This window comes from Schistocerca gregaria, chromosome 1 (genome assembly GCF_023897955.1).
Source record: "Schistocerca gregaria isolate iqSchGreg1 chromosome 1, iqSchGreg1.2, whole genome shotgun sequence".
NCBI classification, from domain to species: domain Eukaryota; kingdom Metazoa; phylum Arthropoda; class Insecta; order Orthoptera; family Acrididae; genus Schistocerca; species Schistocerca gregaria.
The window spans coordinates 398,186,877-398,212,357 of NC_064920.1; the positions used below are offsets into that span (position 1 = coordinate 398,186,877).

General features: G+C 45.9%; 1 protein-coding gene across 1 annotated transcript in view; it reads left to right on the plus strand.

Annotated features, from left to right (window-relative positions):
- Window positions 1-25,481, plus strand: part of LOC126349094 (uncharacterized) — a 932,931-nt gene that overhangs the window by 626,441 nt on the left and 281,009 nt on the right. The window contains exon 5 of the mRNA XM_050002408.1: window positions 17,904-18,070. Within this exon, the coding sequence (XP_049858365.1) occupies window positions 17,943-18,070 (128 nt within the window). The 5' untranslated portion in view covers window positions 17,904-17,942. The remainder of the gene's footprint in view (window positions 1-17,903; window positions 18,071-25,481) is intronic.

Genomic DNA, 25,481 nt, shown 5'->3' on the forward strand with positions numbered 1-25,481 from the left:
CTCAGGTCCCATGGGAGTATACGTGAATGTCCTCCACGCGTAAGTACTTTTCCAAGTAGTCTGTGTGATGTTGCTTGTCTCCAGGGCCCATTACGCTGAATAACAGCATGATCGGACACGACCATCGACGTAGAGTGACAAGAGATGTGATTCATCCAACCAGGTGACACTTGAAGTAATCTACGGCACAATTACGTTGATCACCTGCCAACTGGAATCATAATCGACGATGCTGATGAGTAAAAATGGAAACACCTACGGATTATCTGCTGTGGAGCCCCATGCTGAGCCACATGCATTGAAAGTCCAGCTGCGAAACGCTTGTGGCCATCATAAGATCTGCCACAGATCGCCACGTAACTGCCTTAGGGAGCGGGAAAGCTTCCTAAGTCACCCTTCTGTAAAGAGGTGAGGACGTCCAACACTTATCGCCTACCAGTTGTTTCACTATCCTTCAACTACTTTCCATAGATTCTCAAGACTATAGCTCATGGTCAACCATTTGTGAGATGCTAGTTCCCACGCGCCAGCCCGAATAAATCTACTCTTTGTCAAAGTTGGTCACATTGGTGAATAATTCCACTTTCGTCTCTGCTACACAGTCTGACCAAAATCATCTTTTCTTTCTCGGCAAGTTTCGGTTGAAAAATGCCCGATCTGTAGTGGGACGTCGTGGAATAAACCGCCTCAGCCTCTATAGTTTCATGAAGTTCCAATAGGTAGTGGTGCAACACGTAGCTTTCAAAGCACATAATCACAGATGCTCATAGGTGCATGCGGATCTGGTAGTGAACAAAAGCTGGGCGAGTCGTTGGGAGAGCCGTCTGTTATCATCGCAGCAAGGTCGCGCAAACCTCTCCTATCTCCTGCGTGCCGGCCGGTTATACACAGCTGTGACTCCTGCAACGTTGGAACGTGCGAACACTCTCATTCGAGGAGATCGTCGGATCACAATCAAACCCCTTGCTGCACTACTGGATGTCCCCGTTGGTAGTGCTGACTCAGTCGTCCACCACTTGATGCAGTGAAAGGCGTGTGCCGCCTAACAGTACAACATAAAGAGCAACGAGAGATGTCTGTGTGGAGTGGCTTGTGCGTTGCGCGGCTTAACGTGATTTTTTTTTTTGGTATAAAATCGTCAGAGGCCATGAAACACGTATTCATCTCTTCGATCCGGAAACAAAACGGCATCTCTCCTCCTCTGAAGAAGTTCAAAGCCGCATCATTGGTCGATAAAGTCATACAGTTTGTCTTTTGGGACTCCGAAGGGATTATTCTACTTTGTGTGGTCCGTCATCATGCAACGATCGACTCTAAGGTGTATTGTGGTACCCTCGGGAAAGTGAAGAAACGACTTCAGGCTGTTCGTCACCACAGAAATGCAAACGAACTTCTTCTTCTCTAGGAAAACGCAAGGCCCCACTCAAGTTTGCACACCCGAGATGAGCTCACAATACTTCATGACTGTTCTTTCTCACCAAACCTACAGCCCGGATCTCGCACCTTACCGCTTCCATATATTTAGCACAATGAAGAGTGCACTGCGCGGGAGCAGTGTGTGGATGATGGTGAGGTTACTGATGCCGCAAGGCGCTGGTTTGAACTTCAACTAGGACAGTGTAGCATAAGGGCATACAGAACTTCGCATTAACATAGCGTAAGACCGTAGCATTGAACGAAGGTTATGTTGAAATATAGGGGTTTGTAGCCAAAGGTGTCAGAGTTAGTATGGTTCATTGGCATCATGAATGAAATTAACCTGCTTTAAAAAATGTGTTGCGTCTCTTATTGAACGCCCTCCCGTAAAAGGAGACCAGAATTATTGTGTCATCAGTGTAGACTCAGTGACAACGTTATCGGTCGGTCAGGAAAGCTCAGTGACTTCCAACGTGGGCTACTCCTCTAATGTCACCTGAGTGACACATATATCACAAGGTTTCAGCGGTACTAAAGCCACCCTAGTTGATCAAGCGACTGTGTAAACGAGAGGGAACAACTGTAGCTACACCAAGATCAAGTAGACCTCATATACTGACATTATGCACCGTCGAGCATTGCAGAGGGCGGCTGTAAAAACTGGACAAAATCAGCCCAAAGAATTACACGTGAATTCCAAAGTGGTACCAACTGAAAAGTACAGTCCAATCAGGTGTAGTTGTCGAGCAGCTCTTGAGAGGCCACACCTATCTGTAGTCAATGCTAAGCGAGGCCACTGGACAGTGGATGACGTTAAGCAACTGATTAGGAGTGATAAATCACAACAAAAGCTTGAAGAACGTTGCATGCCATAATGAGTAATGCCTACAGTGAATTACAGAGAAGATGTTGTTATGGTATGTGGATGCATTTCATGGTTAGTTGGTGATCCTCATACTGCGGTTAAGGAAAATGCAAGAAGATGTGAACAAATGTTACAGGCTTGTATACTACGTACAGTACAGGAACAGTTCGGAGACGATGATTATATCAGCATCATAAGACAGCATCATTGAGGCAAAGGTTTGTGGACAATAACTTTCCTGAAGTAAACTGGTATCCCCAAAGTCCAAACTCGAAGCCAATAGAACAACTCTGGCTGTTGGAATGTCGACTTAGCTTAAGACCCCAGAGTCAGTCTGTTGAGCAATAGAGCGAAAAACCATTCCAAGATGCAAATATTTTATTTTCCATTCTATTAATAGTTTCGGGCCAAGACCAATTTTCAGATCAAACATAAAAACGTCGAAACACTGAAAATGCATATTAAAAATTTTTTAAATCTTAGAAAATGCCGTTTTCGACTTTGTTATGTTTGAGTTGAAAATCGGTCTTGGCCCGAAACTAGCTATCGAATGAAAAATAAAATATTTGCAATTTGGACTGGTTTTTCGTTCTATTTGTTCAGAAAACTGTCCCCAGGAGAGTTCAAGCCGTCATATCACTGATGGAATAAAATCGCAACATCAAAAAATATTTATTGTCGAATCCTGGAATTTCGGGGGTACATTCGTTTAGGCAACATGTTTCAGTGATTAACATTGCAAGGTCACAGGTTAATGTAACCGTGACATTAACCGTTGCAAATCTGATACTGTGGTATCCACAGAATGTTGAATGTAAGCACGCAAACGGGCATGGATTGCACTGTTCAGGTGCCGGAAGTCAGGTTGAGGGATGGAGTTCCATGCCAGTTGTACTTGATCGCTAAATACAGAAATGATTAACGCTGTTTTTGGATGACACTGGATTTGTCCGGTGATGACACATATGTGCTCGGTTCGAAACAGATCGGGTGATCAAGCAGGCCAAGGCAACAAGTTGACACTATATAGACCATGTTGGGTTAAAACAGCGGTATGTGGGCGAACATTAAACTGTTGGAAAACAGTCCCTGGAATTCTGTTTGTGGATGGCAGCACAACAGCTCCAATCACTATATTGACGAACAAATTTGCAGCCAGGCCGCGTGAGATAACCACGAGAGTTCTGCTGCCATGATGCGAAACCGCACACCAGACCAAAACTCCAGGTGTAGGTTTGGTTTGGTTTGGTTGTTTGGGGGAGGAGACCAGACAGTGAGGTCATCGGTCGCATCGGATTAAGGAAGGACGGGGAAGGAAGTCGGCCGTGCCCTTTCACAGGAACCATCCCGGCATTTGCCTGCAGCGATTTAGGGAAATCACGGAAAACCTAAATCAGGATGACCAGACGCGGGATTTAACCGTCGTCCTCTGAATGCGAGTCCGGTGTGTTAGCCACTGTGCCACCTCGCTCGGTCCAGTTGTAGGTCCAGTGTGTTTAAAACGCAGACAAGTTGATTGCAGTCCTCAACTATCCTGTTTCTAATCAACACTTGGTCATCACTGGCACATCATAAAACACGATAGATCGCCATCCTGTCCTCCATTCACCTCTCGCTCCACACAACGGAAATCGCAAATGACGGTGGTGTGGGGTGAGTGCTATACTCACTTCATCTAGCTCGGAGCTATCCTTGATGTAACCGATTTGAAACATTTCGTTGTGTCATTGTCGTGCCACCTGCTGCTACAACTGCTGCTGCAGACGCAGTACGAAGCGACAGAGCTAGATGCCAACCACGATATCTTCCTTCTCGGTGGTACCACGTGGCCATCCAGAGCGCGGTCTTCTTGCAGCCGTACATTTCCATCACCATCGCTGCCAGTAATCGTTTACGTAGCTACATTCCCCCCAAGTCTTTCTCCAACATCGCAGAACGAACTTCAAGCTTGTTGTTGCCCCATTATACGGCCTTGCTCGAACTCACCTAAAATGAATTCTTGGCTAACATCAGCTGACCACGTCCAATCCCAATCGTAACTAGCCCTCACGGCAGTTACAGCGTGTTCAAATTTTCACGTGTGTGTGAGTTCCTAAAGGACCAAACTGCTGAGGTCATCGGTCCCTAGACTTGCACACTACTTAAACTAACTTACGCTAAGGACAACACACACACCCTTGCATGAGATAGGACTCGAACCTCCGTCGTGAGGGGCCGCGCGCTTCGTGACATGGCTCCTCGAACCACGTGGCCACGACGCGCGGCATACCACGTATTTAAAACAAAACTGATTTGCATCCTCATCGTGATGTTACTAGCGCCACTCTTATGCCACTGGTGCCAACTCTGAATATACATTGTCTTTCAGACCTCCCAACTGTCGTGTAACTCGCACAGATCCTTCTTGATGTTGCGAATTGCTTTTCGTCATGCAGACGAAGAGTGGAGACGCCCCACATTAATGTTCAGTGGTAGCTGACCTATACCACCAGATAGTATCTGACCTCGCAATGGGCAGCCAGCGTAGTGATTTGGCTTGTGACAGTATTTCGATTACTTTAAGACATTTTTAGGTGAAGTTTCGGTAACACGTCTATCCTAGTGTGAGATGCAGCTCGAGAAGCAGCATGCTCTGGCGTCGACAGCAGGCCGTGAGCCAAAAGGCGTCGAGGGTGGGTGGTGGCGGGATGGGAGGTGTGGCAGGAGTTGGTGGCGCCAGGGCTGTTGCTGGCGCCAGGGCTGTTGGTGGCACCAGGAGCGCTGCTTTGTGGAGCGGCCGCGCGCCGCGGGCACGAGCAACACTTCATTACCGGCCTCCTCATTCAGGAAACTTTATTCATAAATCAGACAAGAAGGAAAGTTTACGGCTAATTGCGCCGGCTCGGCCCGGCCTGGTCCGGCGCGTCTGCGAGGAGCGGCGCGGCGCGCCTCGTGGGTATCGTTACGCCGGAACGCCGAACTTCCCCGTGCACCACGCTCCACGGCGCAACTTTTTTCGCCTCCGTCCAGCCTCTACACCTTCCTTCCTCCCCCTCCTCTCCCTCTCTCTCCCTCTCTTTCTCTCTCTCTCTCTTTCCCGCCCCTTCCCTGCAGCCTCTATAGAGCAACTCGTCCATCCGCCACCACTAAATTTTACTTGCTGAACTGATCCTTGTTTTATCGTTAACACGGCCGCAGCACGAGTAAGAAGGACGGTAACTCCTGCCCTCCAGCTGAAAGTTTTAACGCGCTGCCGTCGGTGTCTAGGCACGGGGGTCTGAGGATTATATTAAAGCGCCTTGGAGAAAATGTTGCTGTTACGTCTCTTCAGTTATCCTGGTGTGTGTGCTGCAAATCGTGGAGAGAATGCTTAAGGCGCCGCTTCCCGGATTCAGTGTGTGGGAGCTTGTCTCGGTTCGAACGGATTAACTCGAGCGGATTAACGACATGTGCTTTTAGGCGGTTTTCCACATCCAGCTAGGTGAATGCCGCGGTAGTACCCAAAAACCCCCTCAGATACACTTTACACAAACATTTAGAAGCCGTTCTCACATGTCTCTAGAGGCGGAGTGGTGTAGTACACAAATTCCGCCCCGGAAGAAGTAGTGGCATCATGAAGATCATTCGATTACATCGTGTCACCAACAGTATCAATATCCATATAACACATACGCTCACCACGAATCAATGGAAGTTCATCTCTACCTTTCTGGTTGATACGACATCCCACCAGAGACTTCAGGCTTGGTAAAGGCTCTTTCCAGACAATCCAAACAATGTCTTTAGAGTGTGGCTGATACTGGCGGAGGTTCGAGTCCTTCCTAGGGCATGGGTGTGTGTGTTTGTCCTTAGGATAATTTAGATTAAGTAGTGTGTATGCTTAGGCACTGATGACCTTAGCAGTTAAGTCCCATACGACTTCACACACATTTGAACAATTGAACGTCTTTAGAATTTTGACTTGTATTCTCAATGACAGTATAAATTTTTGTGTCGTGATGGTGGTCTCACAATACTAAGCAGATCCGGGATGCTAATAAAAGGGACGGATACCAACGAAGGGGATAAGCGCAAGGTTCTTGCTACGATCAACTATACACTGAGGTGACAAAAGTCATGGAATAGAGATATGCTCATAAAAAAAATTGTGGTAGTCTCGCGAACACACGATGTAAAAGTGCAGTGCATTGTCGGAGCTGTGATCTGTACTCAGGTTATTCATGTGAAACGACTTCTGAAGTGATTATGCCCACAAGACGGGAATTAACAGTCTTTGAGCGAGGAGCGGTATTAGGAGCTAGATGCGTAGGACATTTCATTCCGGAAATTGTTAGGGAATTCAGTATTCCGAGATCCACAGTGTCAATAGTGTACCGAACATGACAGATTTCGGGCGTTACCTCTCACCACCGACAACGTAGTTGCTGACGGTCTTCACTTTACGATCGAGAGCAGTGGCGTTGCCGTATATTAGTCAGTGCTGACAGACAAGCAACACCGCGTGAAATAAACGCAGAAATCAATGTTATATATATACGGCGAACGTATCCACTTCAACAGAGCGGTAAAATGAGGTGTTGAAGGGCTGTGGCTGCAGATGGCCGACGTTAGTGCCTTTCCTAAGAGAAAGGCATCGCCTGCAGCGCCTGTCCTGGGCTCGCGACCATATCGATTAGACCCCGGACCATTGGGTAACCGTGTCCTGGCCAGATGAGTCTCGATTTCAGTTAAGAGGTGATGGTGGGGTTTCAGCGTGTCACAGGCTCCACGAAGTCATGGATTCAAGTTGTCAACGAGGCACTGCGAAGGCTAGCCGTGGCTCCATAATGTTTTGGCTGTATTTACATCGAATGGACTGGGTCCTCTGATCTTTTCAGGTACTTGAAGACCATTTGTAGCCATTCACGGACTTCATGTTCCAGAACAACAATGAAATATTTATGAATGACAATGCTCCATGCTACCGTACCTCAGTTGTTTGTTTTTGGTTTGGTGAATATTCTGGACAAATCGAGTGAATGATTGGACCACCCAGATCGCCTGGCATGAATCCCATGTGACATTTATGGGACATAATCGAGAGGTCGTTTGGTGTAAATAATGCTGCACCGTCAACACTTTCACATTTATGGAAGGCTATAGGGACAGAATGACTCAATATTTTCTCAGCGGTCTTCCAACGACTTGTTGAGTGCATACCACGGCAAGTATGAGGTGCTCCACGGTTTTTGTCACCTCCGTGCATTGTGTTCATGTGGCCTCTGTTTACTGAGCACATCTGCAATGATACCGAAAGAGACAGATACGAGCGGAATGGGTTTGGAAGAAGACCATGCCATGATAAACTACATACACTGGCGAACAGAGAAGGAGAAGACTGTGTCAGCTAGCACTGTGACCTCATACACGTACACACCTTCGGCTGGTGTGTGAACGATTAGAGTTGCAAATCTGTGTGACAGGTAGAACAGCGAATAGTCTGCATTTATGTTGTTAGCATTCATTCTTGTCCTAAGCATTGGTAGAGTATACAAGAAGCGTGAACAATGCCAGTTGCTGAGTGATCACCCAAAGGAGTCGCTTCTGAGAGAGCGTTATCGCCACATGACATAGTCTGAAAGGGGCCTCAGTGGGGCCTCCATTTGATCAAATGGTCGAGTTAGGCACTAACCACATTTGTGGGGCTTTCGGATGTGACTGTAGTCCGATGTAGGAATTGGACTGCCCAGAAACGTAAAGACAGGCATATTCATCGTCAACATTTAAATCGACCATATTGTCACACCATCACACCTGCGCCTGGCATCCAAGAAAATTTAATGGACTTTCTGCAATATTCTGTGTCATGCTGCGTCATTAATTAGAGACCAGCAGCAGCTGGACTGGAGAATTACTGTCCCATATGGCGGCAGCTGTTAGCACCATAAAAGCAACGGCGTCGTTTGGAGTGTTACCATGAACGGGAAGCATGCACATCCGAAGAATGGCGTCGAATTGCATGTAGCGATTAGTCACGGCTCTGCACTACCCTGAAGACATCGTCGGCGAGTATGGCGGAGATGTGAGGACAGGACCCATCCTTCCAATTTTTTTGGAGGGCAACAGCGGTGTTACTTCTGGCATCATGGTGTGGATTCGCATCACGGAAGAGGTCGTGGCACCAGTTTCGAACAAAATATGCCTTGCCTGGTGGTATCAAGATGCTAATTACAATATGAACTGATGTCTATTAAGTTACTATTAACGAAGTAAGAGGGATGAAGCCACCAAGGAACGGAGAGGAGGTGCTACTGACCTTGTAGCAAGTTCAAAAATGGTTCAAATGGCTCTGAGCACTATGGGACTTAACAGCTATGGTCATCAGTCCCCTAGAACTTAGAACTACTTAAACCTAACTAACCTAAGGACATCACAGAACACCCAGCCATCACGAGGCAGAGAAAATCCCTGACCCCGCCGGGATTCGAGCCCGGGAACCCGGGCGTGGGAAGCGAGAACGCTACCGCACTACCACGAGATGCGGGCTTGTAGCAAGTCAATGATGCTGGGAACAATTATAAAAACAGTTTATTTCCCAATAATTCAACATCATTCAGAGAGATGTCTTGCAGTGTCTTAATACCTTGAAGATCGATGAGTACACCCTATCATTCCGTATGTAACTCCTTGCGAGCAATTCCCGTTTCCTGAGCTCTGCTTGTGGCTATCAACTTGAAACTTGTTCCGACAATACACACATCACCTGTTTCTGTTTACATTCTGACAAACGGAAAAGCTCGCATCTAGTGGTCGTGCGGTAGCGTTCTCGCTTCCCACGCGCGGGTTCCCGGGTTCGATTCCCGGCGGGGTCACGGATTTTCCCTGCCTCGTGATGGCTGTGTGTTGTGTGATGTCCTCAGTTAGTTAGGTTTAAGTAGTTCTAAGTTCTAGGGGACTGATGACCTAAGATGTTGAGTCCCATAGTGCTCAGAGCCATTTGAATTTGAACCTGTAGTTAAGGTACCCTTGTAGCCAGCAATATCCCCAGCTCTGTACCAGACAGAATATTGTGTGACATACATGGGCGTCAACCTGGACCCGGCGCCAGTAATCAGGACATCAAAGACCAGTTACTACAATTGTTGGCCATCTTTCCTCAGAAGAGGATACAACGGCCTTAGGACACCCTCATCAACCGAGTCATATGTGGTGCAACGTCATACTGATATGTGGCCTCATCCTGCCGAGTTCTTTGTAAATTTGACTCGATTTTGTAATCACTGAAGTAATGTTACATGCCCCCTCAGCTTGTGAGGATTCATTTCGTTTCCTCTTCCCCTTCTGAGTGCTCTACTTTATTTACCAGGCAGTGTACCACTGGGATGAAGTAAAGATTACTATTTATCATCCACCTGGACAACGTGGCCAGCGGTGTCATCAAACAGACAATGATCAACGAAGATCTGACTGTTGAATGAATCGTTCCTTGTCAAATATAAATAAGCATGGGTGAATGTCGATTTTAAACCCATTCTTTTCAGATACGTTTTCAGTAGCTCAACCACTGATACAGATCGTTCTTACCTCTGATACAAAATATGTACGTTGCCACTGTCGTACAAATTAGATGAGGACTTCGTGTAAGAAACATGCATGTGGTGTTAAGAAAATCTTACATTTCACGAAATGTACTTTTCCTATTCGATTCATAAGCCGCTACAGTAACCATGTTTTAAAAGTACTTGGGTGTTGGAATTTACAGACATATAATAGGAAACGACGACATAAACTCAGTTGTAGGTAAAGCAAACGGTGGTTGCGGCTACGATTCGTTTGTTGAGAACTGAACAACTGCAGTTTCTCTGTAGAAGAAGTCGCGTGTAAAGCAGCGCACGTCTATGGTACGTACATGAAATCCAACAGCTGACCGTGAGGGCATACCAATAAGGATGGTACGTATGCCTGAGAGAAGGAAGAACAAATGTTGCACGCTCTTATATCGCACATTCTTACCTGACAGCCACTCAAAACAAGACGCCGCCCGCATCGTAACAAGGTGCTCAGAAAACTTAAAGAAAAGTGTTTCAGGACAGGACTGCGAAAATTCCCTTGCTGCTAGATATCTATAGCGTAGATAAAATTTGGCAAATGACTTGTGGCATCGGGCTGCAGAAGTGTTCATTCCACACCCGTGAAATGAACAAGAAGAGAAATTAGTATCCTCTCCAGGTATTAGCGACGATTAGCACAGTAAAAATATGGATGTGAAGACATTTAGATGTGCAATGAGCAGGGCATAAGCCGACCTAAGGAACTGAATACTGAAGGCCAAATCGCATTAACAAAACATAAGAGAACAAGAGACAATGAAAACAGGAAGTAAAACCGCTAGAATTTGTAAGTGTATGAGAATTAGACGAGTTTAATGCCAAGAAGGGTTCTTTCTTCTGGTTGATGACAACTGAGAACCTCGCTGAAGGAGAGTTAGTGGATGCTGTTTCGTAAAATTATATGAAGGGTCGAAGAAGATGCTGTACTTACCGTAAGCCTGTCGAACACTGCTGCGCAGTGATACCTCAGGCTGGAGAGAGAGCAGCCTTCGGTTGGCCGCATTGCTAGATCCCCCGGACCTGATCTCAGCTTTATGTAACAAGCTCTGACAACATCATTGCCACAGAACATAACATAGAGAGCGCAGCGGGCAAGACGGGGAGGTAACCAAGTGTCTAGAATCCGTGCGTTGTATTAACAGCAGTGGGTGTGCTGCACAGAGCAGTGTGATTGGGCTTCAGTCGGTGTATCGATTTGAGCATACACTAGTGCAGCTCCACGCCCCTGCATTATACATACATACAAACTGTTGAAATGCGGAAACAGAGCTGCTAGAAATTTCGAAAATTTGAAAAAAAAGAAGGCTACCGTGTGGAAACATGCCAAACAAAGTGGGAGAGAAGAGTTACTGTGAAACATCCGGAATGTTCAGAATGTATGTGTACGTCACATTGTGCCATTAGAATAATACAATGATGTAATAAATAATTTAGATTGTGGTGTTAGTAGAATGAAACTAGGAGATACTGCTATTGACATTCGCATACATCCAGAAGTAATGAAATAATAAGCAACCAGTTACATAAAAAAATTAATTTCTTTACCAGTTTCGGGCACTGAAGAAGTGTACTAAGTTCCCGAAACCGGGAAAGAAGCTGATTTCTTGTACGCAAATGATTGCTTATTATTTCGTTACACACAGCTACGGATGCTGAGAATGAATAAAATACTAAACATACTGAAGTCTCTCTTTATTTACTACAAATTGAGTACATATGCTTAGGAATTTATACGTCTGTAAGCTAATAATCAGCATGAATCATTTAAGTAAAAGGAAAAAAAATCCCTGCGTTCGAGTACACGTACTAACAACCGTGTTATCTCCTAAGCGACTTTACATCTTCACTTTGGAGCCCAAGAAACTTTTGTGTTTTCTAATGCTTTCTAGTAAGAACAGAAATATTTTCATATCAGTTAAAATCACTTCACGAAGAAAACGAAGTTAAGGTATTCTACTACCTTCGAAGTCACATAACACATTTGGATTGAGCAACAGGGACAGAAGCAGATAAACACAGGCAAAGTGATCAAAGGAACATATGGAAAACACTGCAAGAAGAAGGGAGAGGATGATATGACATATGACTTGTGTCAAGACAACAGGGGGAAACTTGAATTCTACTAGTGGGACATATAGACGGTAAAAACTGTAAGAAAAGATAGAGACTGGAATACATCGAACAAATAATTGAGCTGCTGCATCAAACCAGTCAGCTGATTGATGAATTATTTATATTATATGCCCACATGCCACGTACAACTGCCCATTTTTAGAATGTTTTAGTATTATTGCAGTATTTCGGCCCGAGGCCAGTTTCTGGTACCATTCGTTGGGTGTTCGCTCTCAAAACTCTGCGGTGGCCAATACTGAGCCCAGTTCTTCCGAGTGCAGATGTCATATGTATAGATAAAACTCCGCAAAAATAACGCAATTCATAACAAACTTCAAAATGAAATTTAACAGCGTTATATTTATTATTTTACTGAAGCTCATTGTCATAATGAAAGACAAACTGTTTCCGAAGAACACTTTTTCGTCACGAAAGTCATGACGTTTGAACAAGATTTGTTGATTGTAGCTTTTTGGTTCAAATGGCTCTGAGCACAGGCTGTAGTTTACCTGAAAGAAGAAAATGGTTTTCTTCTTAAGTGACTAAGGGAAGATTTGAACAACCTGAATGAATGTAAAATAACGGCCATTCGAGTACCCATCTTCCCCGATGTGAATCCAGTCAGTTAGCCTCTACTCTTTATGCTAATAATTTGTATAACTTGTCGGCAACGGAGACACATAAACCGGTTGTAGCTTTTCTGCAATCCACAAAAGTACAACTAATAATTCTGCCGTTCAAGGATATCGTCTACGAAATATCCTTTTTAAATACAGGAAGTGAGGTCTCGTATGGGAGGTTTGGGATGGAAGCTCAAACCGGGCTTTCTGGTAAGTTTTCCCGTGGCCTTTTGAAATCACGTTAAACGAATTTCGGATTGTCCCTTCGGAAGGGAGGAAGATCATGGTTGCGGTAATCAAAGAGGTCATTAAAACTCACCAGATTGTTCGACTGGGCAAAAATGTCGTAGGAAACCCTTCGCGCCCTTCTTAAGGGACCCATCCCAGCATTTCGTATTTGTCTGTTGCATTTGGGACATAAACCAAGGCAAAAGTGGAAAAAAGGAATATTAGCGTTTAACATTGCGTGGTGGTGAGGCTATTACTGACGTATCACACGCTAATATTGGAGAAGAACGAGGACGGAAATTGACAGTGTCCATTCACAGCGACAGTCCAGGCAAAGCTAGGGAAATCATATAAAAACTTTTTCTGGACTATCGGGCGATTTTCCCGTTCTGTTGGGGTACATCACAGATTTGCTCTCATGGCTCTTTTCTTCGTCACAGTCACAGATAACATTCACAAGGGATCTGCATAAAATTGTACCCTGGATCTTACTGTATGCTAATGTTGTGCTGTGGGCACCTGCCGACAAGACTGACCTGGAACGACCGCTTTGCAGAAGTAATTCTGTGAGTCGACAGAAATAAGACGAAGTATCTCTCCACAAATCTGAATGAGTATAATCACTTTGGTTGACGCCCCAACAAAAAGACTTTAAGTACATAGTCTTCAGTTAGTGCAGAAATCTCTAACAGCTTGAGCAGCACGTCTCTGAAATGGCGTTCTGTGGCTAGGTGGCTGGTATACTCTGTGATCGTAAGATTACAGACAAAACTCAAGTCGGAAATATACCACTCTGTTATCCCTTCAGTTGCACTTTTGGGCTCTGAATAATGGGTTTTAGAAAAAGAAGTGCAACAACGACTTACTGTAATGGAAATAAAGATGCTTAGATGGGCATCTAGATTAATAATGCGCAACCATGTTACAAATGATGAAGGGTGTGAGTGTATGGAGTAGCACCAATAGTAAATGAGGTAAGGTCGCCTGGGATGATAAGGGCATGTTCTTCAAGCAGACGGAACAACGCTGGCAAAGTCTGGTTTTACGAAAGGCGATCAGTAACTAATGCAATGCATCGTTTTTCTCGGACCAGTATGGTTCAAAAAGTGCGGAATATGTTGTGTGATATCGTGGAATATCCTCGCTTCAACGCCTACTGTTTCATGAGAACCAGAGCATTACATTTATTCGTAGGTTCTTGCAGAATGTCCACGGAGACGTGGCAGTGAACAAAAGCACGACGAGTCGTTGGGCGAGGTGTCTGTCCTCGTCGCTTAGCTGTCGTACAAACCCATTATCACCACAAAAATGCAAACGAACTTCTCCTGTACCAGGACAACGCAAGGCCTAACACGAATCTGTACACTCGAGACGAGCTCACGAAGTTTCATTGAGCTGGTCGTCCTCGTCCATCCCACAGCCCGGATCTCGCACCTTTTCGATTTCTATCTGTTTGGCTCAATGAAGGATGCTCTCCGGAGGAAGCAGTATGTGGGTGATTAGGAGCTCATTGATGCAGAAAGACGTTGGCTCCGACGTCGTCCAGTATGTGGTACATCGCGAGCGTACAGGCCCTGCCAGTAAGTCAGTGTAAGGCCATGGCACTGAACGGAGGTTATGTTGAAAAATAGGGTTTTGTAGCCAAAAGAGTGGGTGATGGTATGATGCATGGGAATCCTGAATAAAATCAGCCTAATTTCAGAAAGAAAGTGTGTTGCGTTACGTATGTTACGTGAAAATTTTGGGCTATAATATGGTGAACTGGAATAGTAAATGATACCAACCTGATTTCAGGAAAGGTGTTGCAATACTTATTCAACGACCCTCGTAGGTCTATGGCTCAGCAGGAAGAAAACACATGATCTCTCCACAGATCTAAATGAGTCGGATACAGCCGGCCGCTGTGGCTGAGCGGTTTTAGACGCTTCAGTCCGGAACCGCGCTGCTGCTCTAGTCGCAGGTTCGAATCCTGCCTCGGTCATGGATGTGTGTGATGTCCTTAGGTTAGTTAGGTTTAAGTATTTCTAAGTCTAGGGGACTGATGACCTCAGATGTTAACTCCCATACTGCTTAGATCCATTTGAACCATTTTTGAGTCGGATAAAGTCTAAATCAATGTTGTTGGCCTTCCAATAAAATGTCTTTTAAGAACATGGGCTCAACGATTGTTGCTGATGTAAAACTCAATGAAGAAATCTCTAACGTGGCTGAAATTGCGTTCTGTGGCTGGTGTACTCTGTAAACAGAAGGTTCCAGGCAGATTCAAGTCGGAAGTATACCGATCTTTAATCTGTTCAGTTGCACTGTTTGGTGCTGAAAGCTGGGTTTTTGAACAACGACTTACTGCCATGGAAAGAAAGATGCTGAGGTAGACATCTGGATTAATACTAAACGATCACGTTACAAATGGTGAAGTTCGTAACTTATATGAAGTAGCACGAAGAGTAGACGAGAATGCCACCAATCATGGTACGAGCATGTTCTTAGAGCAGATGTAACAACAGTGGAAGTGGCTGGATTTACATTGAGAGTAAATCTTAAACAGTCTGTAAAACTGTGGCTTAAAACACACTACTGGCCATTAAAATTGCTACAAGAAGAAATGCAGATGATAAACGGGTATTCATTGGACAAATATAATATACTAGAACTGACATGAGATTATATTTTCACGCAATTTGGGTGCATAGATACTGAGAAATCAGTACCCAGAACAACCCCCTCTGGCCGTAATAACGGCCTTGATACGCCTGGGCATTGAGTCAAAGAGAGATTGGATAGCGTGTACATGTACAGCTGCCCATGTAGCTTCAACACGATACCACAGGTCATCAAGACTAGTGACTGGCGTATTGTGACGATCCAGTTGCTCGGTCTCCATTAACCACACGTTTTCAGTTGGTGATAGATCTGGAGAATGTGCTGGCCAGGGCAGCAGTCGAACATATTCTGTATCCAGAAAGGCCTGTACAGGACGTGCAACATGCAGTCGTGCATTATCCTGCTGAAATGTAGGGTTTCGAAGGGATCGAATGAAGGGTAGAGCCACGGGTAGTAACACATCTGAAATGTAACGTCCACTGTTCAAAGTGCCGTCAATGTGAACAAGAGGTAACCGAGACGTGTAGCCAATGGCATCCCATAGCATCACGCCGGGTGATACGCCAGTATGGCGACGACGAATACACCCTTCAAATGTGCGTTCACCGCGACGTCGCCAAACACGGATGCGGCCATCATGATGCTGTTAACTGAACCTGGATTCATCCGAAACAATGACGTTTTGCCATTCATGCACCCAGGTTCGTCCTGTCTGTGATGCAGCGTCAAGGGTAACCGCAGCCATGTTCTCTGAGCTGGTAGTCGATGCTGCTACAAACGTCGTCGAACTGTTCGTGCCGATAGTTGATGTCTTGCTGACGTCCCCATCACTTGACTCAGGGATCGAGACGTGGCTGCACGATACGTTACAGTCATGTGGATAAGATGCCTGTCATCTCGACTGCTAGTGATACGATGCCGTTGGGGCCGGCTGCGGTGGCCTAGCGGTTCTAGGCGCTCAGTCCGAAACCGCGGGACTGCTACGGTTGCAGGTTCGAATCCTGCCTCGGGCATGGATGTGTGTGATGTCCTTAGGTTAGTTAGGTTTAAGTAGTTCTAAGTTCTAGGGGACTGACGATCACAGATGTTAAGTCCCATAGTGCTCAGAGCCATTTGAACCATTTGATGCCGTTGGGATCCAGCACGGAGTTCCGTATTACCCTCCTGAACCCACCGACTCCATATTCTGCCGACAGTCATTGGATCTCGACCAGCGCGAGTAGCAATGTCGCGATACGATAAACCGCAATCGCGATCGGTTACAATCCGACCTTTACCAAAGTCGGAAAGGTGATGGTACGCATTTCTCCTCCTTACACGATGCATCACAACAACGTTTCAGCAGGCAACGCCAGTCAACTGCTGTTTGTGTATGAGAAATCGATTGAAGACTTTCCTCATGTCAGCACGTTGTAGGAGTCGCCACCGGCGTCAACCTTGTGTGAATGCTCTGAAAAGCTAATTATTTGCATATCACTGCATCTTCTTCCTGTCGGTTAAATTTCGCGTCTGTAACACGTCATCTTCTTGGTGTAGCAATTTTAATGGCCAGTAGTGTATCAGGTCTGCACTCTGACCAGGCGCAAGATCATAAAAATGGAGATGCAGCCAAATCCGCAGTATGTGGGACAAACTGTAAGAAAGAAGAAGAAGAAGATATAAAACGTGAAATTGGATGGCAGGACGTTAGTGCGATCTGCAGAGCGAGTACAGCGTCTTAGTATTCAGCCTTCTCGTTTGGCTCTGTTGCTACGATTAATCCATAGATCGATCTAGCCCCAAAACTGAAGACGAGCCGCAAAATAGCGTTCCTCTTTTCGAGGGACCGAAAGTAAGGGGTATCAACCGAAACATCGCACGGCGGCCAGCGTCTAGCTGCACACCGCTGCGCATAGCGCCGTTTAACGACCCCGGCAGGATTTGAAAGCCGGGCTGCGCATCTCTGGAGATTTTCTCGCGACCTGTGCGGCCCGCGGGGTCAGGCGGGTCGCGTGGTCCAGTGGAGAACCGGGGGAGAGAGAGATAGCTGCAGGCGGGAGATGCAGCTCAGCTGTGCACGGCGCGCGGCTGCACGTCGGAAACCGGTCCTTTCCGCTGCCCTCACTGCCGCCACCCTAGCGGCCACAGCCGCGCTGCGCTGCGCTACTCTGCCGTGGCCGACTGTTTCCCAGTTCCTACGAGTGCTCTGTGCGACACCGAAGGAAGGCCCGCGCGACGTCAAAATATCGCTCTGGCAGGTTCTCAGTATTTTGTTTTTGTTGCATCTTTTCTTTTGCACGTGGCAGCAAGAGGTGGTGTTTCTGAGTGCGCTAGGGGTGGACCACCGTGTGGAGGAGGCGGCGGCGGCCTGGACTCTCATCAGGGCGCATTTCGTCAGCGTGGCGGCGACTCGGCCGTGCGCGGCGCGCTATTTACCGTTTATTGTGCGCGCTCGCTCCCCCGCCGTAATGGTTTCATTCGAGCTATTTGCAACATGCGCCAAATTACCCCCAGGTCTAATCGCGGGCCGACAGCGCTGCCAGCGGCGGAGAAATGCGGGGGCGGCGCGGCCTCGTGGAGGGGGGGCGCCCTCCGCCCCTCCCTCCTGCCGCCTCCTCCGCCCCCGCTAGCAGCGCGGGGCGCCCGGGGACCGCCGACCCGGCGACGTCTTGCAACAAAAGGTGAGTGCCGCTGGCCTGTCTTATCGCCGGCCTCGACGCCCGTGGCCGAAGCCGTCCCGCGGGTACCGTAGCCGGCCTCTGCTCGCCGCTCTCACAATGCCCGGCCGGCTGGCCGCTCGTTAGCGAATTATTGACCCGCCAACACCTCTGGCCACCGCCTCCACTGCCTCCTCCTCCTCCTCCTCCTCCTCCTCCTCCACCGCCGCCTCCTTCCGCCTCCACCAACCCTGCCTTCTCTCCTCGCCGCCTCTGCCGCAGCAGCAGGCGCGCTCCACGCCCATTTCTCGGCCCGGGCCACACCACATTCAGGCTCTCCACTATGCATATTACACGGCCTGTATCCTGAAGGTAATAGCCATCATTACACTATCTCTAAATCCAAAATCTTTACACTAATACTTCCGATGGTTCTACCTTTTCCTCCTATTCACACTTCACTTGATCACCACGTCATGGGCACTGTGCTACAATTTCTTAATACCCTCTCTTAATTTTTTTTGATTTTTCTTACACCTTACTGTAGCATCCTTATTTTCTGTTCTACACTCCATCAACCCCATCATGCTGCATAAATCTCTCTACCATAGTTTCCTCTATTCTGACTTTTTTTCTCCTACATTTGAATTAAACTTCCCACGTATTTTGTTTTAATTTCACAATCTGTGCCAGTCTGGATTCTGCATCTTCCTTGTCACCTTGCTGTAGCAAGGGGTCACTGCATGCACTACATTCTACATCCCGTAGTGTACAGACCCAGTGCTACACTGATAATAATTTTTCTGTCAAATATTCTCAAATCATATTGTTTCTTTGTGGCAGTAATTCTTTGATTTCGATTTCAATATTTAGTTGGTGTTGCCTACCTTCCCAATTTTCAATCTGCCGGACTACAGCATTAAGGCTTTCCCATATTCCTCAAACATCTGCTCATTTTGTGTTACTGGTTTTTTTTTTTTTTTTTACCACTACGTGAAATTCTTCAGAGTAGTACACATTCTGTCGCAAGCAGTTTTAATAATCTATGTCACATATGGTCATTTAGCTTTGGCAGTTGAACGCGTCCCGACCGGATGCTTGGCCATCAGCAGCCTACCCTAGTCCATGGTGTTTCGTTTACGTTCCCATTATGTCAAAGTCAAACGTCATTTTCTGACGTCTTTCTGGCACCATCTAAGCCCGTCGTTCTCTGACGGTCTAGTAGTGGTTACTTCTTCTAAAGAAGTACTACACTGTGAAGCTCTCGCATGTGATATACTGTTCATAACATTACCTGTATATTAGAACTATTAAGCAAACTATCAGCAGTACTCTTAATGAGAAGCTACGCTTACATGTAGGGCGTCAAACCTAACGTGAGTGACGTAAGTGAAATTATAGCTTAGATCATTCACTTCATGGCCACTATATAGAATAACCTGGCTCATATTTTGATAAATATTTTCGTATGATGTATGTGAGACTAGTGAGTACCTACTACTAAGAGGAATTATGACAGTTTGGAGATTTATGTTATGTATACATTAACTAACGGGCTCGTTTGTGGCTATTAAGTCAAGCACTAATAACCTTGGTTTCATGATCACACGGATTTCCTTATGAATTTTGTACCTGTTGAATTTATAGAGAGAAAAAGAGAGAAAATTCGACAAAAGTTAATTGTTCTTAATTTATGAGCCTTGATAAATGACTCTGAGTCTTCAGAAAAGTACGTCTCTTTCTGAGATTCTAATCAAGATTTTCTGTTTCTGTTAAAATATACCCTGCAGATAGTTTGTGAGCGACGTCATGTGCTTCGCGTATACGTAGAATGAATCATTGACTCTAAAACGAATTTAAATGGGGTGTTCGAAGACACAAAAATCCGTACCACACATCGCGGAGAACAACGGTATATTGAAATTTGCAGCTTCAGCGAAAACAATGGTTTGTCAGTCCTGAGACTACAAGTAATTTCTTCGTTCCAAGTTACAGCAAATAAGCGACTGCTAGATTATCGGTAAATTGACAAGAAACGTTAGCAGAAGCAGCAGATGGACGGAGCTGCCAAGGACGGGCCTTGCTTAAATATCGAATCTGGTGATTGTGCCAAGGCCGGCCGTGGTGGCCGAGAGGTTCTAGGCGCTACAGTCTGGAACCGCGCGACCGCTACGGCCGCAGGTTCGAATCCTGCATAAGGCATGGGTGTGTGTGATGTCCTTAGGTTAGTTAGGTTTAAGTAATTTTAAGTTCTAGGGGACTGATGACCTCAGAAGTTAAGTCCCATAGTACTCTGAGCCATTTGAACCATTTTAATTACGCCAATGGATTTAGGGAAGCAACGGACAACCTAAAGTAGGATGTCGAGACTACTATTTCAACCCCATTCCTTCTGTATATATTCCAGTGTGTTAACCACTTCGATATTACTCTCTACGAGGTTATTACAAACGAAATAATGGGTACGTCATTAATCACTAGTTTTAGTAATCATACGATTCCTAGTTCATTACAGATAGCGTATAGTAGTGAATATACACGGTATATTAACAGCGGAAACTAACACGGGTGAAACTATTAGATAGAAGAAGCAAACGTAAGACTGCAAATGAACTATTTGCTAGATAACCTCGAATGGGTGGTTCCCGACAGACCACCAACCACTGTAGGATGTACTGCCCTGCACAAATATATTTGAAGTGTAAACATTTCCATGTACATACAACGTAGTATATATGTGACCGAGCACCGACGCAGTTTCTTGCTGTGATAAGACGACGTACAGCCCGCCAACACGGCCCTCCATTGCTAGGTCGAGCGAAACCCATACCGGTACTTTTGACCCCCGACAGCAACTGATTTCAGTCCTGTGTATTTTTCTGTTGGGGGCCATTTCAAAGGGGAATGTACATACCCCCTGCTGATCCAGCTGAAGAACTGGATGAGCAAATTGTGTAGTCTTGTTAAGATTTATGATACGAATCGGGCGTGTTAGATAGAGACGAGTGCAGTACTGGAGCCATTCGCGTGGGTAATACGTGTAACACCTTAAACAGGTACGAGTGTACGTTACATTCTAACATGTAACATGGTGAAATGTTATTGTATTTCTGGTTAATGTAGGTCATGGGTGAAATTCGAGCGCAGTTAGATGAGAGGTTAGTCGTAAAAGTTACATTTAAGACACATTAGTGCTACAGTATTTTATTATGAGGTCAATGAAGGGTTAGCAGTTATCTCGCAAAAGGTTCGTTTGCGGACTCGACTTCACTGGAACGTTTATGGGGCTTTCATCGTGTACTTTCGCTCGTGTGAGTTTTCGCTATTAATTATGATACACCCTGTAGTACAGTCACGGTCTTGAAGAAGCCGGCTAGTTGGCAGAGAGGCGTCCCTCGCGTGTTGGCAGCGGAGCGGAATGTGTCGTCGCATCGTGATGAAGTAGCTCTGGAGCCGCTGTCGGACAGAGCGCGCGTCCGCCGCCCTGTCCCTGCGAGGGCGCCTCTGGACGTATTAATTGCGCCGGCCACGGCCGCCTTGGTCTTTGCCCGACATGAGGGAGGCGCCCTCCAGAAGTCGCTGACTCACTTCGTGACTCACCCACCGTCTCTGACGGTCGCGGACATGAAATGGCAGATGCTGCTGTACCCAGCATTTGGCCTGGAGCTCCTCGTGTGTAATGAACAGGCCTGTTCCACAAGACTCCATCTTCCGATGAAGTATTCTCAAAACCTTTCGTTAACGAAACATCTTTCGTTAACGATATGTCGCCTTAGAGCACGCAGATTTGTGCCTGACTAGTTCATATTCAGCCAGTTTGACTCAGCAAGTCGACTGGGTACCGAGAAGCCACACGTAACATGTTGTCCGTGCCAGACTAGAACCGAATCGGTAGTTTTCGGTAGTTGCGTCAAGTAACTACTACGCATCACATTGCGTTACTGTTGAAGCGAGCTGAGTCGGTAACGATTAACGAAACACAGCACTGATTCATGCTACACTGAGACGCGTTGGTAATGACACAGAGCAACGAATATCCATTTCGGTACTCTTAATATATTTCTTTATTCCCATCAATTCACTCAGGAGATGCGCAAGCCTGCTCACCAGAGACCATTATAGGTTAGAGGGTGCATTTCAGATGACAAGGAATTCTTCGGAAGTTTTATATGCCGCGTTCTGTGCAAAACAGCATACAGTAACCGTAATATAGCTTTATTAAATTATAGGTCATCATGCACCTCTTTGATTCAACAAATAATGTACGTAACATATATCGACCACGAGATATCTTGGATGAAAATAATGCGTGTTTAAGTCTTGCGGATGACCGTTAAACTTGCTGGTCTCATTGATGTATATTCTGAATAGCAGCAATTTGCAGGTAGATAATTCCTTCCAAAGAAAAAGTATCGTAACAAAAAACCTTTGAAACTTCACTAACCGGAGGGCAATGGAAAGCTACTCAGCTGACCTCAAGGTATAGTTCAGTACAGTATATCTCTACCATACATTCTTACTAGCAGTAATAATTATACTCATATATACAATTCTTAAAGATAATAAATGAAAAGATCAAGCTGTACCCGTAAACATTCTGAGAGCTGAAAGGAGCCATAACTCAGGGAAAAAAGGAGCACAACTTGGAAAATTGTAGTGAATGAATCCCCATACTTTTCCTACCCTAGTCTAGCATTTACGCAACGTTCGGAACGACGAACTCTGGGCAGATGTCATTACTAACGGAAGTAACGATTGACTAATATTTTGTTACCGGCTGAGGAATGCTCGACAGCGTCAAATACATACGGTTCAAATTTAATTTTTACTATTAAACACTGACTGAATACCATAGTCTTCGCCGTTAACTACAACTTTGGCAGCTGTTGGGCGCATCTCGTTCATTAATTGACGTAGACATACTCCTAACGTATGCTAGTAGTTAGAAACGTGAAAAAAATTAAAAATTTATGCCTAAAACATGTTCTTACACAGCCTTAATCTGCCACGACGTTTGCAAAGATTGCACTCTCCGCTGCAGAGTGAAGATTCAATCTGGTAAGAGAAAAGCTTTTTGATTCGACAAGCGTCGACAGAATAACAAATACTGCGAAGTCGGGTAAGATCAAGCCCAGAAGTGATATTTCACGAAATGTGATATAACGATGGTTAGACCAAGATATGGAGTCGAACTTCCGGATTGCGCTTCCACTGCCGTTATCACTGCTTCATTGGCGGTGGAAGATTCAAAATGCCTCTGAGCACTGTGCGACTTAACTTCTGAGGTCATCACTCGCCTAGAACTTAGAACTACTTAAACCTAACTAACCTAAGGACATCACACACATCCATGCCAGAGGCAGGATTCGAACCTGCGACCGTAGCGGTCGATCGGTTCTAGACTGCAGCGCCTAGAACCGCACGGCCACTTCGGCCGGCTCGCGGTGTAAGATCTCACCATCTTTCGAACATGAACTCTTCGACTATTACACATAAAGGAACTTCGTTTTTTATTACCGAAGTAATGTACAAAGATGTAACATGCTCCTTGGTCATCCTTATTATCGAGATGGGTTACTATGTCAAGTTTATCACAAACTTTAATAAGGGAATGGAAAACTCCTTCTTCGAAACACGCAGCAGAAACCGGCCTTCTTAACTTTTGTTTCGTGATGAATTCTTTCTTGTTGATGCGTGGCTGAGGTTTACAATTGCTTGTACATCTTACCAGTAAACTACGACCGCAATGTACTGGGAGTCCGTATACTTCTGAATACCAGAGACACGCCATTCTGAAGCGCAGATTACACGAATATAGTCATTCCTTGTAGAGAAAAATAGTTTCAGCAGTTTCTTTCGAAGACGTCTCTCTCTTTTGTTCTCTATTTCCGGCAATTCCATGTTCCTTGTTTATTCATACCAGAGCTAGGTGGACTCGTATGTGAGAGGAGCGGGTCTCAGATCTCCGTCAGCCTTTCTGATTGACGTACCCTACAGTTTCTGTTGCTTACACTGTCGAGATTTTTTCTTCAGCAAGCTAAGGAACTTTAGCCCAGCTCAGCTGGTTCAAAATGGTTCAAATGGCTCCGAGCACTATGGGACTTAACATCTGAGGTCATCACTCGCCTAGAACTTAGAACTACTTAAACCTAACTAACCTAAGGACATCAGACACATCCATGCCCGAGGAAGTTTCGAACCTGCGACCGTAGCGGTCGCGCGGTTCCAGACTGAAGTGCCAAGAACCGCTCGGCCACACGGGCCGGCACCTCAGCTGGTACTCTGTCTCTAATGATCCACATTTCGCTTCACTCTCACTCTCCTTTTCTTCGTAATTCGTGTGTCGCGATTGTTGCTCCACGCTGCTGTTTTCTGCTACCAATTTCATTGTCGTTATTATAGAGCAGTCGTGAAGTTTGAACTCGTTTGGTGGATCAATTCGACTCAAAAACTGATGCTTTGTTTCACCTGATTACAATAAAGTCTCGCGAGGTTCTTTCTGTGCTGTAACTGCCAGTTTCTAATTATTGCGGTAAACGTATGTAATGGCCACCGTTTCAAGCTAAATACTCTGATCACCGGACAGTATATGTGTTAAGCTGTAATTTAATCTTTTATGTTGCGATTAACATTTCTTAAACTCTTGTTTCCAGAAGGAAAGAGTACTTAAAGAGTAAAGCGTAAGATAAATGTGTCCGGCATATTATCCAGTCTTTTACGTGTTGCCAGGTGACGTATGACTTTGTAACTACAGCAAGAAGTGGCTTTCAACATTAGCGCCGCATCCACCGGATGGGCAGAATGTGCCGTGAGAAACTGTCAGTCAGAAAACGCTCCAGTTCGTAGCCTGGAGGAAGAAGCGACCGGCTCAGACGTGGGCAATATGATTCACTTTTGTGTTTGTAATAGCAATTAAAGCGAAACTCCAATAGCTCTCCCCTCATCTGCCGCCCAGCCAGCTATCGGTTTAATTGGTGAGCTCGCGCGACGTAACACATCCACGCACGCACACTCACACACACACGCGCGCGATTTTCCCTTTGACTTCTCTTTTTATTTTCGCCCGCTCACTGTCTCTCTTTCTCTCTCCCTCGCTCCCTCTCGTTCGTTTCTCGACGGCGCGGCGCACGGTTGTTTTCATATCCTCCTGCGGGCCGACTAACACCTGTCGATACGGAGGTGTCTGCAGAATCGATTCCGGGGCTACGCCACGCCCGCGCACTGCCGGATTATCAGCCGGAGCCGTCCCGTCCGAAATTGTTTCGCTCCGTCTGGCTGGCCCCGCTTCCGATTTATTAGCGCGCCGCGACGTGCCTCGAGTTTTTAAAGGGCGACCTGCCACTGCTCGCAGACGTTTAAAAAGCCGCCGCCAGCAAATCGTTCAAGTGGTACGGCCGTTACGGAGCCATCGCCCGGACCACAAAGGTCATTTCGG